At 38.8% G+C, this 15,993-nt stretch overlaps 3 protein-coding genes across 3 annotated transcripts; 1 reads left to right on the top strand and 2 right to left on the bottom strand.

Moving 5' to 3' along the window:
- Positions 1 to 369: 369 nt before the first annotated feature.
- On the bottom strand, positions 370 to 3,790 carry LOC141365602 (uncharacterized). Its single transcript, XM_073870079.1, has 3 exons — positions 2,558 to 3,790; positions 2,304 to 2,449; positions 370 to 2,215 (listed from the first exon to the last, which is right to left on the bottom strand). The coding sequence occupies exons 1-3, from the start codon at positions 2,793 to 2,795 to the stop codon at positions 1,841 to 1,843; spliced, it is 759 nt and encodes a 252-aa protein (XP_073726180.1). The 5' UTR covers positions 2,796 to 3,790; the 3' UTR covers positions 370 to 1,840.
- A 682-nt stretch (positions 3,791 to 4,472) lies between these two features.
- On the bottom strand, positions 4,473 to 5,967 carry LOC141365929 (uncharacterized). Its single transcript, XM_073870944.1, has 5 exons — positions 5,674 to 5,967; positions 5,499 to 5,560; positions 5,304 to 5,398; positions 5,083 to 5,201; positions 4,473 to 4,998 (listed from the first exon to the last, which is right to left on the bottom strand). Exons 1-5 carry the CDS (start codon positions 5,965 to 5,967, stop codon positions 4,762 to 4,764), a joined length of 807 nt encoding a protein of 268 aa, XP_073727045.1. The 3' UTR covers positions 4,473 to 4,761.
- Positions 5,968 to 8,920: 2,953 nt separating this feature from the next.
- Positions 8,921 to 14,620, top strand: LOC141365928 (uncharacterized). The gene is made up of 4 exons (XM_073870943.1): positions 8,921 to 9,260; positions 9,552 to 9,643; positions 10,513 to 11,599; positions 11,729 to 14,620. The coding sequence occupies exons 1-4, from the start codon at positions 8,921 to 8,923 to the stop codon at positions 13,243 to 13,245; spliced, it is 3,036 nt and encodes a 1,011-aa protein (XP_073727044.1). The 3' UTR covers positions 13,246 to 14,620.
- The last annotated feature ends 1,373 nt before the right edge of the window (positions 14,621 to 15,993 follow it).

Raw genomic sequence — 15,993 nt, 5'->3', positions numbered from 1 at the left:
CTCCTGACTATACCTTAAAATCAATATGCATTATTCTCGTAATGGCCAATATGCTTTTATGCGACAAATGAGAAATGGTGTAATTAGTGTTTAGTTTTAATTGAGCTGGTCGGTGCAATGTAATCCTGTGTTTAGGCTACCCATTCTCACCAAGATGCGTACAAATGAAAAGCAGTGTGATTATCGTGCAATAGATACGTTAAATTCCGCTTTTGCGTGCATATGATAGGCCAGTCCTTCCCATTCACTTATATGGCGAATCGTTTCGTGTCGTTTTATTTATTGTTTTCTCATTTGTTTTCTGTTTTTTAAACCATTTTTGCTTTGGGTTAGGGTTAGATTTCAGATTTGTTTAAGCAGGTTATTTAACTCATTCACCGCCATTGACGAGTTATCTCGTCATTTATGAGTTCATATTTAACTAATAAGTATGCCTTTCTGGACGAATTTCAAAGTGAAAGTGTAATACCGCTTTTAACGAATTTATCAAAAACGGAAGTTAAAAAAATATAACGTTTTATTTTAACTCTCTTTATGTTTGATAGTCATTCTGAGTCTGATCTCTAACATAAATTTCTTTACAAAAACGCAATTTTTTAAGCTTTTTGCTCAAAATGTTGTGTTTTTGAAGAGAAATATCCATATTTCAGTGGTTAAATTAAGTAGAAAAACTAAATATATAATGAAACGTTTTTTCCCCATTTTGTTTGTTTGTTTGTTTGTTTGTTTATTGCTTGTTTGAAAGCAGAGGGTGTGTTCTTTAATTTGATATAATTTGTATGTTTATATATTTATAGAAAATAATTTTTCCTGCAAGGAATTTTGTGAAAATTTTGTAAAAATCACAAAAATGCAGGTGGGCAACTTTTCTCAAAAAGGCTGGCGGTGAATGAGTTAATATACAGGTTTCTCCATGTTTTTGTTTATATTTAAGCCATGGTCGCTTGGAGTTGGGGTTAGAGATGGGGTTTGCTTTAGGATGTCATTTTTATTTAACAAAAAGTTGTTCTAATCCTAAACCCAAGCGACAATGGTAAAAAAACAGAAAACAAATGAGAAAACAATAAATAAAATGACACGAAACGATTCGCCATTTAAGTGAATGGGAAGGACTAGCGTATCATATGCACCCAAAAGCGGAATTTGGCGTATCTATTGCACGATAATCACACGACACTGCGTGTAATTTGTGGTGTTTTAAAATAGTGTCTTATAATGCAATACAGACAATACAAATAGGATCAAATGAATTTGTTTATTTTTTTTAAAGGTTTAATAAACGTTTGATGAACACGTAAAACACTTGTTTTTAAAAAAGAAAAAATATTAATGGAAATCCACAACCGAAGGTGAAATCAACATCTGTATTTTAAGCCTCCAAACCAGATATCAGAACTGCGTTGCCTTCTGTACAACCGAAGGTGAAATCAACATCTGTATTTTAAGTCTCCGAACCAGATATCATAACTGCGTTGCCTTCTTCCACAACCACGTTCCCTTCCTCTGTAAGCTGTGCCCCGCCTTCTGCATCACTATTACACCTGTCTTCCGCGCTGAGAGCATGAGCCGCTGCCTCCAACGAGCCAACTTCACAAGGACGAGTTGCCTCAATGGACAGAAGGAAACCGTCCAGGTTCACTTTGAGGTCAAAGGCAGGGAAAAAGGGACTGTAGAAAGTGATCCTCAATTGCCTCTGAGTCTTTTGACAAATTGGTCAGGCCAGCGCCGCGCAGATAGGTGGACAGGGCCGAGCTGGTCAACACCACACTCTCATCTCTGCCGTCACTGGAGACAATAGCTTTCCCTCCAAAAGAAGCAGAGAAACGAAGGGACTCCTGCTTCATCTTGCAGCATCACACCGGTGTATTGTGGACTTCTCTACGAACTCCCTCTGCTTATACTGACAGCTAGAACATTTCCTTTGAATAATCACTGCAATTCCCTCCTCCACCTCCAGATCAGCAATCTGATCTATGGTGCTGGATGGACCAGTACATAGACAGATACACCCATCTCTCTCTCGCGTGCATAGGTTCCTGAAGTTGTAAGAGTTGCCGACCTCCGCCGAGTTGACAAACCTGTCCCACAATGTCACCTTTATTTTTCCTGTCCTGTCACAGATCCACACCTCCTTAAGTTCACAGTCCATGCCGTTTACGCTCACCACTTTATTTACACATCCATGCACTCTAATCTTTCCATGGACCTCTCCCACCTAAACACACCACAAACACAACATTACTTTTCTGTCCATTACGACTACAAATAAAGCAGTCGGGAAAAGTCACCTTTGCAATTCATACCTTCTGCTTTGGACCAAGCGCTTTCACCTCCGCTATTGTCATTGCTTTGCAGCTTACGGGCACGGATCGCATAAACGAAAGACTGGTCACTTCCACGCTCGTCATGCGAGAGCACAAGACATCAAATCCATCTGGATCAGAAAAGCCTGTAGGAAAATCAAAACAGTTTTATTAAAACAGAGCCCACAGGCAATCCAGCACTGAACGACAACACATCAGTGAGGCTTTTCTATAAAAAGAACTAGGCTACTTACTTATACTGCGCCTGACATTGCGCAGCCTTACAGCATTTCCATTCTTTTCGGCTTGACTGAAGATTGCTTGCTTTTCCATAGAAAAAACAACAACTCTATGGTACTCTGTCCTGGCGCTCTGAATAACAGCAGTAAAATATGGAGAAATGTTGCGACTCTGCCTTCTGGGTGAAACGTTATAAATGAACCCTTCGACCGCATCTTCACCCTTCTTTGGGATCTTAGCAGGGCTAGCCATTTCTGGGAAAGATGCCGTGGTCCAATTTTCCTGTCTTGAACAAATGACAAAATATGCCAACAGAGACCTATTATACCTGTGATATGCTAATTCAGCTTAGACTGATAATTAGCCACTTATAGCAAAGGTCTATCACAATCACTTCTATCATTTGCAGGGGTTAAAGCAAAAAAAAATTCTGAGGTTGAAAATTTTTGCAGGCAGACACGTTGTTGAAACTAACTAGTAATGTATCTGCCATCGCTATTAACACCTGACAGGCTCAAACTACAGATTATGATGGGCTATTTGAAACACCTATATAAAGGTAACTCACTAAATATGGCAAAAAACTAAAAACTTTTTGTTAAACTTTTTGTCATCTTATACTATATGCCGCAAAGTAAACCATGATCAGACGTACAAATTCAGTCACTTTGTGCATTTAAATGTAAATACATAAATGTGGTGCACTTTGAAAGTAAAAATAAGTGACATAGATTATGAGGAATTTTATGTTCTTAAAAATATTTGGTTATATGCATGGTAATAATAGGGCACACAAATGAGATTCACCATTGGTCAAAACATGTTTAATGGTTAATAATTAGTGGTGGCATTTAATACAGATTTATTATTACTGAACACCAAGCAACCTTTGCACACTAAATGTGAAGTGAATACTGTAACATTAAAGTTACATCATTCAAATGATGTTTGACTTTGACTTTTTAGACACCTAGGAATTTAGTCAAGTGCATTTGTCTTTTGCATTGTTCTTTTGCAAAGCATAAGTCAAGAGCTACACATTTCACACACACATGCAGGCAAACCAGATCTACGAATGTGTGTGTGTGTGTGTGTCATTATATTATTATGTAATCGCATTCGTTAACGCACACACGCAAACCAGAAAAGTTATCACGGTTATCAATATTATCATGGTTTTGTTAAAGGAATAGTCTACCCTTTTGCCATATTAAATATTAATTATTACCTCAACCTAGACGAATTAATACATACACTGCATGAAAAGTAGGATTTTCGACCCCGTAAGCGCCTGTAGGCTCCCGAAAATCTCCCTAATTTTCGGCAGCTTTCCTCAATTTACAGGCAGCGAGCGTCGCGTTTGTCTGTCACAAATTGTCGTAAACGAACCATGACGTAGGTGAAGAGCCCGGCGCGGGTGCTATGCCTCTAATTAGCATATGAATAGCAGCGCAACCTCTGCCGGCCAGGTAGAGCGTCTCTGACCTAATTAGCATGTGAATGGCAGCGAAACTAGAGTAACAGCCCACTTGAATGTACTCACTCAGTATTGGCTGAAGCCACTACTTTTAAACAAGTAAAATCCCCCGTGAATGGTTGGCAGATCACTTCAAACCAATCACAAGGGATTTTTCTTGTTTAAAAGTAGTGGCTTCAGCCAATACCGAGTGAGTAAATTCAAGTCGAGCCGTTACTCTAAAGAGGGGGGTTATTGGGCATCCTGGCTCATTATAAATGTAAACCCCCAATAATAATAAATATATAATTTGTTATAATAATTTATTATATATTAATGTCATGTAATACAATATTCACACCATCAAGGAATATAAGAGAAAACACACACAGCTGTTTATTCAAAGAAAGAGCTTTATTTATAAACACACATCTTTTAAGTCAAAGAAAGAGCTTTATTTATAAACACACATCTATTAAGTCAAAGAAAGAGCTTTGTTTCTAAACACACATCTATTAAGTCAAAGAAAGAGCTTTAAATGGAAACACACAACTATGTACAAAGCAGCATAATGTCTCTTATGGTCTCCTCCAAACACGTCAAAAAGTGCGAGACATTCATGAAAGATCCATAAAAATCTTTTTTAAAGTGATCAAAGTATTGAAAAAAAAATTCAAAAACGTTGAAAAAAATAGTCACTTTTGCAGGCGTATATGGTGAGTTGCCGAAAAAGCAACAACTCTAAAACGTTGGGGAAAAGTGTCACTTTTTCAGGCGTATATGGTGAGTTGCCCTGTACTTTGGTATCGCCTCTAATCTGAATTGCAGCGTGGCACAGAGCTCGGAAAGTTCCAGGCTGCGAGAGGGCGGTGGCCGCACAATCCATCCAGACACCCCGCCAACAATGCCGTCTTCCTCATCAGATATGAGATCTATGGTGGCGCACTTCCAAATGTCCATCTCATCCTCAGCCAGCACACTTCGTCTCACTTCCAGCAACTGTAATACAATCAATAAAGACAAATAAGTGACCTGAAAAATACTCACATTGACAAAAAACTGATCTAATATAATAAATCTTACCCTTTTTCTTCTGGATCGACTCCGAGCCAAACTTTTCGCATTTTCCGCCTGCGATGCGAGTTCTGGTTGTTTGTATCTGAAGCTCCGGCGTACAGACTCATAATACGTCTTACATGCAGCTGGAAAACAATTAAATGCAACTGGTATAGATAAAAACAGTCACGGTACAATTAAACAAGAAATGAGGAAATACATTAGTTTTACTGGGAAGTTATACTTACAAACAATGTCGTCACTCTCGGCAGTTAAATCTGGACTTGCTGAAATAGCCCCAAGCAAATAGGAGGTCACGGCCTCGTTGTGAGGCGACGTTAGTCTGTGGAAACAAAATGTGCGGGTTTAAGCTCGGATCTATCAACGTATCTATTTCCTTATACAAGAATAAAAACATTATTTAAGTCATAACGTTACGTTACCCTTGCTCTGGTTCATAGCGCCTGCAGTTTGCCTCAGAATTATGAAGACGCCGTACAGCCTCCTGAAAATTACAATACAAAAAACCTATAAGTTATAAAACAAACACTGGTTCTGCTAACGTTACTTTTAGCTTTGGCTACTTAAAAATATGCTTATACATAAAGTTATTCTTACCGCAATCTTGGGATTGTGCACCCGTCTTTTCTTCTTGCAGTTATTTTCTTCCACAGTAACGTTACAGTTTTTCAACTCCAAAGCAGCCAACCTATCCTCTATGGACAGCAACCTGGAGTTTACTGCGGCAAACTGCTCATTCACATTGGAAGTAAGCAGAGTAATCTGACGAGACAGTCCACTCAAAGCATTCAGCAGTTTCTTCTCATCGGTCAGCGGACTGGATGAAACGGGTTGGTCGCGTCCATGCAGCGGAGTGGAAGGAGAGCTGAAGGCTAGACGCCGTCCTGCCATTGTAGATCTCACGAAAGCGCAAAGTAGCAAAAACACAGGAAATGTAGAAAAATGTTTGAGAACAAACACCAAACATCTGTTATATGCTCGTCTTGTACCGCTGTATGAGTCATAGGCGGTGACCTCGCACGTGATTGGACGAAGGCGACAATCTCGTCTGGCTCCTCCAATCACATGCGAGGTTATTGTTATAAGGAAGAACTCGCGAGACGTGCGCGCATGCGTATATGATATAAACAAGCGCGGCGCGGGGTGTCTGAAGCTCTGTTGTGATATCAACACGGTGTGCTGTCAGTTGAAAGATGGAAGTCCCAAGACTGAAGAAACGACCTCGCCGCTTCTGTGAACATTGCAACACTGAACTGTGTCACACACAGTATTTTGACCACAGAAAGCGCTTTTTCAAAAATGGAGTTTGGGAGAAAAAATCCAAACGGGCTACGCCAGATAACGTACAGATCCTGCTGCTGTCCAGTCATGAACCCGCTGTGAGTGATGACCCGTCAATGTGTAAAGACCCGGACGATAACTTTACTGGAATTGGAGAGATTGGTGAAAGTGAAATGCACTCCGCGGACCAAGAAAAGGAAGTGATTGAAGAATTTGAAGAAATGCACCCAGCGAATATCAGTTCAGACAACGGTGAGCATAATTACATATTTTTATATATTAGCTCTGCTTGGTTTACATATATGTTAACATATTTTAAACGGTACTAAAACATATCAACAAGTAAAATAAGTTTTGAATATACTATATCAAAAAGTAGCCCTCCAGCATGTTTTATCCATTGTGGTAGCACTTGCTAACAAAAAGGTTGGAGACCCCTCGTTAATTGTGTCGATTTTCACTGTTGTTGTTATTGTAATAGTAATTTATAATTAAATAGGAATATCGCGTTTTAATGCATAACGGTATCTTGTTGTTTTTCAGACGAAACAGCAGATGACCAAAGCATTCATCTTTTTCTGGACTCCAGCGATTCAGAGTCAATGCAAGATGATGAAGACATCTCCTGTTGTGTGGTAAGCATGAAATTACGTTTGGATATACTAGTATAAAGTTCAATACATGCTGATCCAGAGCTGAAACGGGAAAACCTAACATGTTTCACCCACATGATTGTTCTCGACTCTCAAATTTCTGTTAGTTAACTAATGAAAGCAACTAAAGTATAAACACACTTTATAAAGTATAAAAAATTCCTAAAATAAAGTTTAAGTGGATGAAGTTCCCACAAAGTACTTATCTGGTTCATTTGACTAAAGCTAGCTGTTTGAGATGCACATGATCTTTTCCAACTACAGTTTTAAAATCTTTTCATACTCAAATGGCCATATTGATGAGTAATGACCATATTAATTATGTTCTTTTTAAATCTAAAATGACCATATAAACGATCGGCTTTTCAATCTCAAATGGCCATATTCATGATGGGCTTTTCAATCTCTAATGGCCATATTATTGATGGGCTTTTCAATCTGTAATGGCCAGATTCCTGATGGGGTTTTTAATTTTTAATGGCTGTATTCATGATGGGCTTTTCAATCTCTAATGGCCATATTCATGATGGGCTTTTCAATATCTAATGGCCATATTAACGATGGGCTTTTCAATCTGTAATGGCCATATTCCTGATGGGCTTTTCAATCTCTAATGGCCATATTCATGATGGGCTTTTCAATATCTAATGGCCATATTAACGATGGGCTTTTCAATCTGTAATGGCCATATTCCTGATGGGCTTTTCAATCTCTAATGGACATATTCATGATGGGCTTTTCAATCTCAAATGACCATATTAACGATGGGCTTTTCAATGCGAGTTCTGGTTGTTTGTATCTGAAGCTCCGGCGTACAGACTCATAATACGTCTTACATGCAGCTGGAAAACAATTAAATGCAACTGGTATAGATAAAAACAGTCACGGTACAATTAAACAAGAAATGAGGAAATACATTAGTTTTACTGGGAAGTTATACTTACAAACAATGTCGTCACTCTCGGCAGTTAAATCTGGACTTGCTGAAATAGCCCCAAGCAAATAGGAGGTCACGGCCTCGTTGTGAGGCGACGTTAGTCTGTGGAAACAAAATGTGCGGGTTTAAGCTCGGATCTATCAACGTATCTATTTCCTTATACAAGAATAAAAACATTATTTAAGTCATAACGTTACGTTACCCTTGCTCTGGTTCATAGCGCCTGCAGTTTGCCTCAGAATTATGAAGACGCCGTACAGCCTCCTGAAAATTACAATACAAAAAACCTATAAGTTATAAAACAAACACTGGTTCTGCTAACGTTACTTTTAGCTTTGGCTACTTAAAAATATGCTTATACATAAAGTTATTCTTACCGCAATCTTGGGATTGTGCACCCGTCTTTTCTTCTTGCAGTTATTTTCTTCCACAGTAACGTTACAGTTTTTCAACTCCAAAGCAGCCAACCTATCCTCTATGGACAGCAACCTGGAGTTTACTGCGGCAAACTGCTCATTCACATTGGAAGTAAGCAGAGTAATCTGACGAGACAGTCCACTCAAAGCATTCAGCAGTTTCTTCTCATCGGTCAGCGGACTGGATGAAACGGGTTGGTCGCGTCCATGCAGCGGAGTGGAAGGAGAGCTGAAGGCTAGACGCCGTCCTGCCATTGTAGATCTCACGAAAGCGCAAAGTAGCAAAAACACAGGAAATGTAGAAAAATGTTTGAGAACAAACACCAAACATCTGTTATATGCTCGTCTTGTACCGCTGTATGAGTCATAGGCGGTGACCTCGCACGTGATTGGACGAAGGCGACAATCTCGTCTGGCTCCTCCAATCACATGCGAGGTTATTGTTATAAGGAAGAACTCGCGAGACGTGCGCGCATGCGTATATGATATAAACAAGCGCGGCGCGGGGTGTCTGAAGCTCTGTTGTGATATCAACACGGTGTGCTGTCAGTTGAAAGATGGAAGTCCCAAGACTGAAGAAACGACCTCGCCGCTTCTGTGAACATTGCAACACTGAACTGTGTCACACACAGTATTTTGACCACAGAAAGCGCTTTTTCAAAAATGGAGTTTGGGAGAAAAAATCCAAACGGGCTACGCCAGATAACGTACAGATCCTGCTGCTGTCCAGTCATGAACCCGCTGTGAGTGATGACCCGTCAATGTGTAAAGACCCGGACGATAACTTTACTGGAATTGGAGAGATTGGTGAAAGTGAAATGCACTCCGCGGACCAAGAAAAGGAAGTGATTGAAGAATTTGAAGAAATGCACCCAGCGAATATCAGTTCAGACAACGGTGAGCATAATTAGATATTTTTATATATTAGCTCTGCTTGGTTTACATATATGTTAACATATTTTAAACGGTACTAAAACATATCAACAAGTAAAATAAGTTTTGAATATACTATATCAAAAAGTAGCCCTCCAGCATGTTTTATCCATTGTGGTAGCACTTGCTAACAAAAAGGTTGGAGACCCCTCGTTAATTGTGTCGATTTTCACTGTTGTTGTTATTGTAATAGTAATTTATAATTAAATAGGAATATCGCGTTTTAATGCATAACGGTATCTTGTTGTTTTTCAGACGAAACAGCAGATGACCAAAGCATTCATCTTTTTCTGGACTCCAGCGATTCAGAGTCAATGCAAGATGATGAAGACATCTCCTGTTGTGTGGTAAGCATGAAATTACGTTTGGATATACTAGTATAAAGTTCAATACATGCTGATCCAGAGCTGAAACGGGAAAACCTAACATGTTTCACCCACATGATTGTTCTCGACTCTCAAATTTCTGTTAGTTAACTAATGAAAGCAACTAAAGTATAAACACACTTTATAAAGTATAAAAAATTCCTAAAATAAAGTTTAAGTGGATGAAGTTCCCACAAAGTACTTATCTGGTTCATTTGACTAAAGCTAGCTGTTTGAGATGCACATGATCTTTTCCAACTACAGTTTTAAAATCTTTTCATACTCAAATGGCCATATTGATGAGTAATGACCATATTAATTATGTTCTTTTTAAATCTAAAATGACCATATAAACGATCGGCATTTCAATCTCAAATGGCCATATTCATGATGGGCTTTTCAATCTCTAATGGCCATATTATTGATGGGCTTTTCAATCTGTAATGGCCAGATTCCTGATGGGCTTTTTAATTTTTAATGGCTGTATTCATGATGGGCTTTTCAATCTCTAATGGCCATATTCATGATGGGCTTTTCAATATCTAATGGCCATATTAACGATGGGCTTTTCAATCTGTAATGGCCATATTCCTGATGGGCTTTTCAATCTCTAATGGCCATATTCATGATGGGCTTTTCAATATCTAATGGCCATATTAACGATGGGCTTTTCAATCTGTAATGGCCATATTCCTGATGGGCTTTTCAATCTCTAATGGACATATTCATGATGGGCTTTTCAATCTCAAATGACCATATTAACGATGGGCTTTTCAATATCTAATGGTTTAATGGTGGTGATGAGTATGTGCATTGCATATGTTTTAAATATGTCCTTTACATTTCCATAGGATGACTTTGTGGATGAAGAGGGGGAAATCCTTGCTGAGGAGCAAAGTGAAGCATATCCTCACATACAAGATGGGGAGGAGCATGGAAGTGATCAGTCCAGAAGTGAAAAACCAGAACACTTGTTGATGAAACTTTTAGCCATGATGCTTTTGTCATGGCAATCAACCTTCAAGATTTCTGACAATGCCATCACATCACTTCTTCTGTGCATCAAACAGTTCATGTGGATAATTGGAAATGTTCTCTGTGCTAATACCCTCACTGCCTTTTCAAGCAACATTCCAAAGACTTTATGCTCCTTGAGGAAATGGACTGGTATACTCCGTGACGACTTCTTACAGTATGTGGTTTGTCCAAAATGTATGACAGTGTACATGCTTACTGAGACCTATGAGCTCAGACGGGATGGTACAAAGGTTTGCAGGACTTGTGGTCACATCCCATTCTACAATCACCCACAGCAGAGGTCTGCATTAAGGAAGAAATGTGGCTCTGCCTTGCTATGCAAGGCTACATATTTGAGCAGTGAAGAGAATGTCCATCCAATACGTTCTTACTGTTACAAGAGTGTTGTGCAGTCTCTGGGAGGACTTGTTAAAAGACCTGGATTTGAAGAGAAATTAGAAGAATGGCGAAAGCGGGAAATGCCAAAGGGTGTGTTAGGAGATGTATATGATGGACAAGTATGGCAGGATTACCAGTATGTGAATGGAGAGCCTTTTTTAGCAGAGCCAAATAATTTGGCCTTGATGCTGAATGTGGACTGGTTCCAACCTTTCAAATATGCACCTTATTCAGTCGGAGCCATCTACTTGGTCATTTTGAATCTACCTCGTGAAGACCGTTTTAAGGAAGAAAATATGATTCTCGTTGGACTAATACCTGGACCAAAAGAGCCATCGCTAAACATAAATGCTTTCTTAGACCCCTTAGTTGATGAGCTTCAAGAACTTTGGCATGGTGTGATTCTGGAAGACAACTCTTTTTTAGGAAATCAGGTTTACAGAGCAGCTCTGCTTTGTCTTTCATCAGATATCCCCGCAACTCGAAAATGTGGAGGCTTTGTTGGACATGGAGCATACAGAGGTAATTTAAATATTCAAACAGTCTTTACTATACATAACTATAAATGTAAATGTTATAAATAAATCATATATGAATCAAATATAAATATATGTGTGTGTGTAACATATTGCATTTAATTTACATTTGCAGGATGCCACAAGTGTTTGAAGACGTTTAGCAAGAAGGAATTTGGTGAAAATATGGACTACTCAGGATTTGAGAGGTTTTCATGGGAGCCACGCACGTCAAAGGATCACATATACTATGCTGGATTATCCAAACGGGCAAAGACAAAGGCAGAACAGAAAAGAATTGAACGCGAGTATGGAGCGAGATGGTCAGAACTTTTCCGCTTGAGTTACTATGATGCCATCAGATTTGTCGTCATAGATCCAATGCACAACCTTCTCCTTGGTACCGCAAGACATGTATTCAGACTGTGGACAGAATTGGGAATTTTAACAACAAAAAGCCTTGATGAAGTTCAAGCTAGAGTGGAAAGCATCAAAGTACCTTATGAGGTTGGAAGAATTCCCTTAAGAATTTCATCTGGCTTTACAGGATTTACAGCAGATCAGTGGAAAAACTGGACAACCATTTACTCACTGTTTTGTCTGAAGGGGCTTATCAACAACAGACACTATGACATGTGGTTTGACTTTGTGCAGGCTTGTATCATACTCTGCTCCAGAGTCATATCCATCAATAGACTGGAAGTAGCAGATCGATACCTGCAGACATTTCTCTCAAAATTTGTCGAACTCTTTGGCCCATTGCACTGCACCCCCAACATGCATCTACATCTTCATTTGAAAGAGTGCGTGTTGGATTATGGACCTGTTTATTCTTTTTGGTGTTTTTCATTCGAGCGTTTTAATGGAATACTGGGAAAGTTTAATAACAACAACAGGGCAATTGAAGTCCAGATTATGAGGCAATTTCTGCAGGGCCAACAACTTCGTATGCCATGGACATGTGAATATGGTGCTGAATTTGGCAGTATTTTAGGAAAACAAATGGTTGGGACTTTGTCATGCAATGACACAGCTGATATGCTTTATGTGAAACACAGTGTTTTGGTGTCAGCAGAAAGACTTCTCTTTGAAAACTGCACAGTGGTGCCTCTGTCTCCATTCCACCAGACAATCTTGGATGAGCCTGACAGACATGCAATATTGACAATGTATCACCAGATGTACCCTTGTGTCACTGACGTTGACCGTTTTGCCATGACATGCAAACGGGTAACATGTCTGAATGTAACTTACTCAATTGATGGATCTAGAGCAGAAAGGTCAGCATATGTATATGCTAAGTGGTGTGGAAACACAAACAGTTTTGAGGAACCCATCATTGACCCTCTAGCCGAACTACGACCAGCCATTATAAAGCAGTTTATAGTTGTTAATGTTGTCTCAAAAGGTACTGCAATCAAACATGTAATTGCACAAGTTTCCTGGCTTCATCCCCATCCGGACAGACATTTTTATGGAAAGCCAATAGAAGTTTGGGCGCGTCAGGGAACAGACTTGTCATACCCAGCATCATTTCTGCCTGTTGAGCGCATTGCTGGGAGATGTGTGGTTAACACATCCACTGTGCATTTAAGCAAGACCAAAGAAAAGGTCACTGTAGTCATGCCACTATGCACAGTATTTGAGCTGTGATGTAATTGCACAAGTTTCCTTCCTTCATCCCCATCTGGACAGACATTTTGTTGTTTTGACATGTTGTTTGCATAGAATGTACAATTTTAGCCTGATTAAAACTATTAAAATTGTTGAAATAAATTGTTGTGTGTATCTTTTTTTACCTAATAGTGGTTATTGCTAATGACATGCAGAGTAATTAATCTACACTGTTAGCCTAGACAAATTGAATCTACTTAAAGGGATAGTTCACTTTAAAATGAAAATTTGTCATCATTTACTCATCCTCATGTTGTTCTAAACCTGTATGAATTTCTTTTTTTTTTGATGAACACAAAAGAAGATATTTTGAAAAATTATGAACATTGAACTTAAATATACTTTGTACTAGCCCGTATAATAAAATTGGAACAAACTTGGTTGCACTAAAAAATTAAGTAATGTGAACTAAAACAAGTATATTTAACTTAAAATTTCTAATAATTACAATATTATTCAGAAAGTGCATTAAACTTAATTTTAAGTTAATTTTGAATTACTCTGTCCAACATCTCCGCTTAGTTAACTGAGTTTAAATATTTTCTATTTTTATAATATTTTTTATAATTATTATACTTTTATATTTATAATTCTCTTAGTGTTATAAATGGTATTGTAACACAAAACTCATGACTAAGTCAGTCATTGAATAAACTTGATTTTCCCCTGAAACCCACACAAAACTGTGTTTTTGACAACAGTTGTCAGTACTGTGGAGAAAAATAGAATACAATGTGCTGTTTATGTCAATAAACACTGATCACCTGAACAGTGACTTTCAGTTACAAAAATGGTAATTTATAATTTACAACATGAATAATATAAGAGCATAAACCTCTGACATTTTAACAAATATTTAAGTAGTTAAAGTTCTTATCAGTTCTTAATTCTGTAAAAAACTTAAATAATCATTATATTCAGGGACAAAGGATTATGGGTATTCCTTACAACATGTACTGATAAAGTTCATTCACTTGAATGTTTTAGTTTAATTAATTTTATATGCTTAAAAGTTAAATGAACTAAGATTTTTTAAGAATATGTCCAAAACTCAAAATATTAAGTGATGTTTATATCATTAAGACAATATCTGGGTTAACAGTGTAGCATACTTTAAAAATGAATTAATTCAAGCTAAAATTTAAGACTCTGTAATTTGGCTATACTGATACCAGAGATTTTCTTAAAATCAAAGTTTAAAACCTCTCAGAATGTCACCTGAGTAAAACTCCCCCAGCTGCTTCCCTGATTTGCATTTGTATAGCTCACAGCATGTTCATTTACATGGTAAAGCCTCCCCTAGAATTAGGGGAAGGGGGGACAACTTCCAAGCAAGGACCACGTCAATTTCTGACAATTTACAACAGTTTTTAATGTTGCCTGCAAACTGTCGTGCGCAGTCGTAAACTTGGAGTTTCACGTCAATCTACATTGACACATTCTGACGAAAATTCCACTTTTCATGCAGTGATAGCTATCTTTTTTCAATGTGTGCACTGTACAGCACGTTGTGAATGTGTTAGCATTTAGCCTAGCCCCATTCATTCCTATGGTACAAAAAAAAGTTGTATTTTGTGGCACCAAACTTACTGGTATAGCTCCTCATGTAACAGTCTTTAAATAGGGAAAACACGGAAGTGTTTGGTGGCTTCCCTGTTTGGTACCATAGGAATGAATGGGTCTAAGCTAAATGCTAACACATTCAAGACGCGCTGTACAGTGCACACATTGACAAAAGATAGATATGTATTAATTTGTCTAAGTTGAGGTGATAACATAGTTTAATATCGCAAAAGGGTAGACTATTCCTTTCAAATGAGATGGAAATGTTTAATAAGTTTACCGTGAATGAATAGAATACATTATCGCTTAAATGCCTTCTTGTGCAATAAACTATGTTGCATGTGCATGCCTGCTTCAAACTGACTCTGGCTGTCACAGTAGGAAAATCCATTGTTTTCCTCCGTGTCATGTTTGTGTGTGTCTGTTGTTCACTTACCCCTGCCATATGCTCGTTAGAGCAATCCCATTCACCTGTGTGTTGATTGTCTCGCTCCAGCTGTTCATCATTACATCATCTCCATATATACTCACCTGACTTTCTGTTCCCTGCCAGATTCTTATGTTTGCTCAGTCTCCGTGTTGCTTGGTTGTTTCGTGTGCTTTGGATTACGTGTTTCAGTTGGATGTGTATTGTCGTCGTCGTCTTTGTGTGGATGTTCCGTGTCAGCCTGGATTTCACCACTGCTCACCACTCCACCAACGTCGCACTCAAAGCATCAACTTCCACCGTAGTCATCGTCACCATTGCCCACCACAACACCGGACTGGATTACTTCCGCATTGACTCTGAATACTCTCTCTTTGTTTACATTCAATAAACATTGTTTATATTTTACCTGCATTTGCTTCCGCCTCATGCGTATCATTACAGAAGAATCTGGCCAACATGGAAGCAGCAGGAGATCAACCAAGGTCCGCTTTGGAGGAGTTTCTCCAGCGATCTCTGGCCCGTTTGGATCATCAGGATATAGCCATTGAAGACATGCGGAAGGCCGTCCAGGCAATGGTGGCGAAGGTTTCCGAGCTCTCTCAGCGATCTCATAACATCACGCCTCTCACTGCGCCACCCATACCGCCCGCATCATCATCACCTCCAGGGGGTAGTTTCAACCCGGAACCGAGTATTCTGGTGAGCCCAACTATTGCCGTACTTTTCTCTCTCAT

The sequence above is a fragment of the Misgurnus anguillicaudatus genome, chromosome 8 (genome assembly GCF_027580225.2).
Source record: "Misgurnus anguillicaudatus chromosome 8, ASM2758022v2, whole genome shotgun sequence".
In the NCBI taxonomy this organism is placed as follows: Eukaryota; Metazoa; Chordata; class Actinopteri; order Cypriniformes; family Cobitidae; genus Misgurnus; species Misgurnus anguillicaudatus.
Note: the sequence above shows the minus strand (reverse complement) of the source record. Positions and strands in the feature narration are given on the sequence as shown.

Coding starts and splice junctions, on each gene's coding strand:
- LOC141365602 (XM_073870079.1), bottom strand. CDS start 2,795: ATGGCTAGCCCTGCTAAGATCCCAAAGAAGGGTGAAGATGCGGTCGAA. Junction 2,450..2,557: donor CAATGTCAGGCGCAGTATAA/GTAAGTAGCCTA, acceptor ATTTTCCTACAG/GCTTTTCTGATCCAGATGGA. Junction 2,216..2,303: donor CGCTTGGTCCAAAGCAGAAG/GTATGAATTGCA, acceptor TGGTGTGTTTAG/GTGGGAGAGGTCCATGGAAA.
- LOC141365929 (XM_073870944.1), bottom strand. CDS start 5,967: ATGGCAGGACGGCGTCTAGCCTTCAGCTCTCCTTCCACTCCGCTGCAT. Junction 5,399..5,498: donor CGCTATGAACCAGAGCAAGG/GTAACGTAACGT, acceptor TTGTTTCCACAG/ACTAACGTCGCCTCACAACG. Junction 5,202..5,303: donor CGAGAGTGACGACATTGTTT/GTAAGTATAACT, acceptor ATTGTTTTCCAG/CTGCATGTAAGACGTATTAT.
- LOC141365928 (XM_073870943.1), top strand. CDS start 8,921: ATGGAAGTCCCAAGACTGAAGAAACGACCTCGCCGCTTCTGTGAACAT. Junction 9,261..9,551: donor GAATATCAGTTCAGACAACG/GTGAGCATAATT, acceptor GTTGTTTTTCAG/ACGAAACAGCAGATGACCAA. Junction 11,600..11,728: donor TGGACATGGAGCATACAGAG/GTAATTTAAATA, acceptor TTACATTTGCAG/GATGCCACAAGTGTTTGAAG.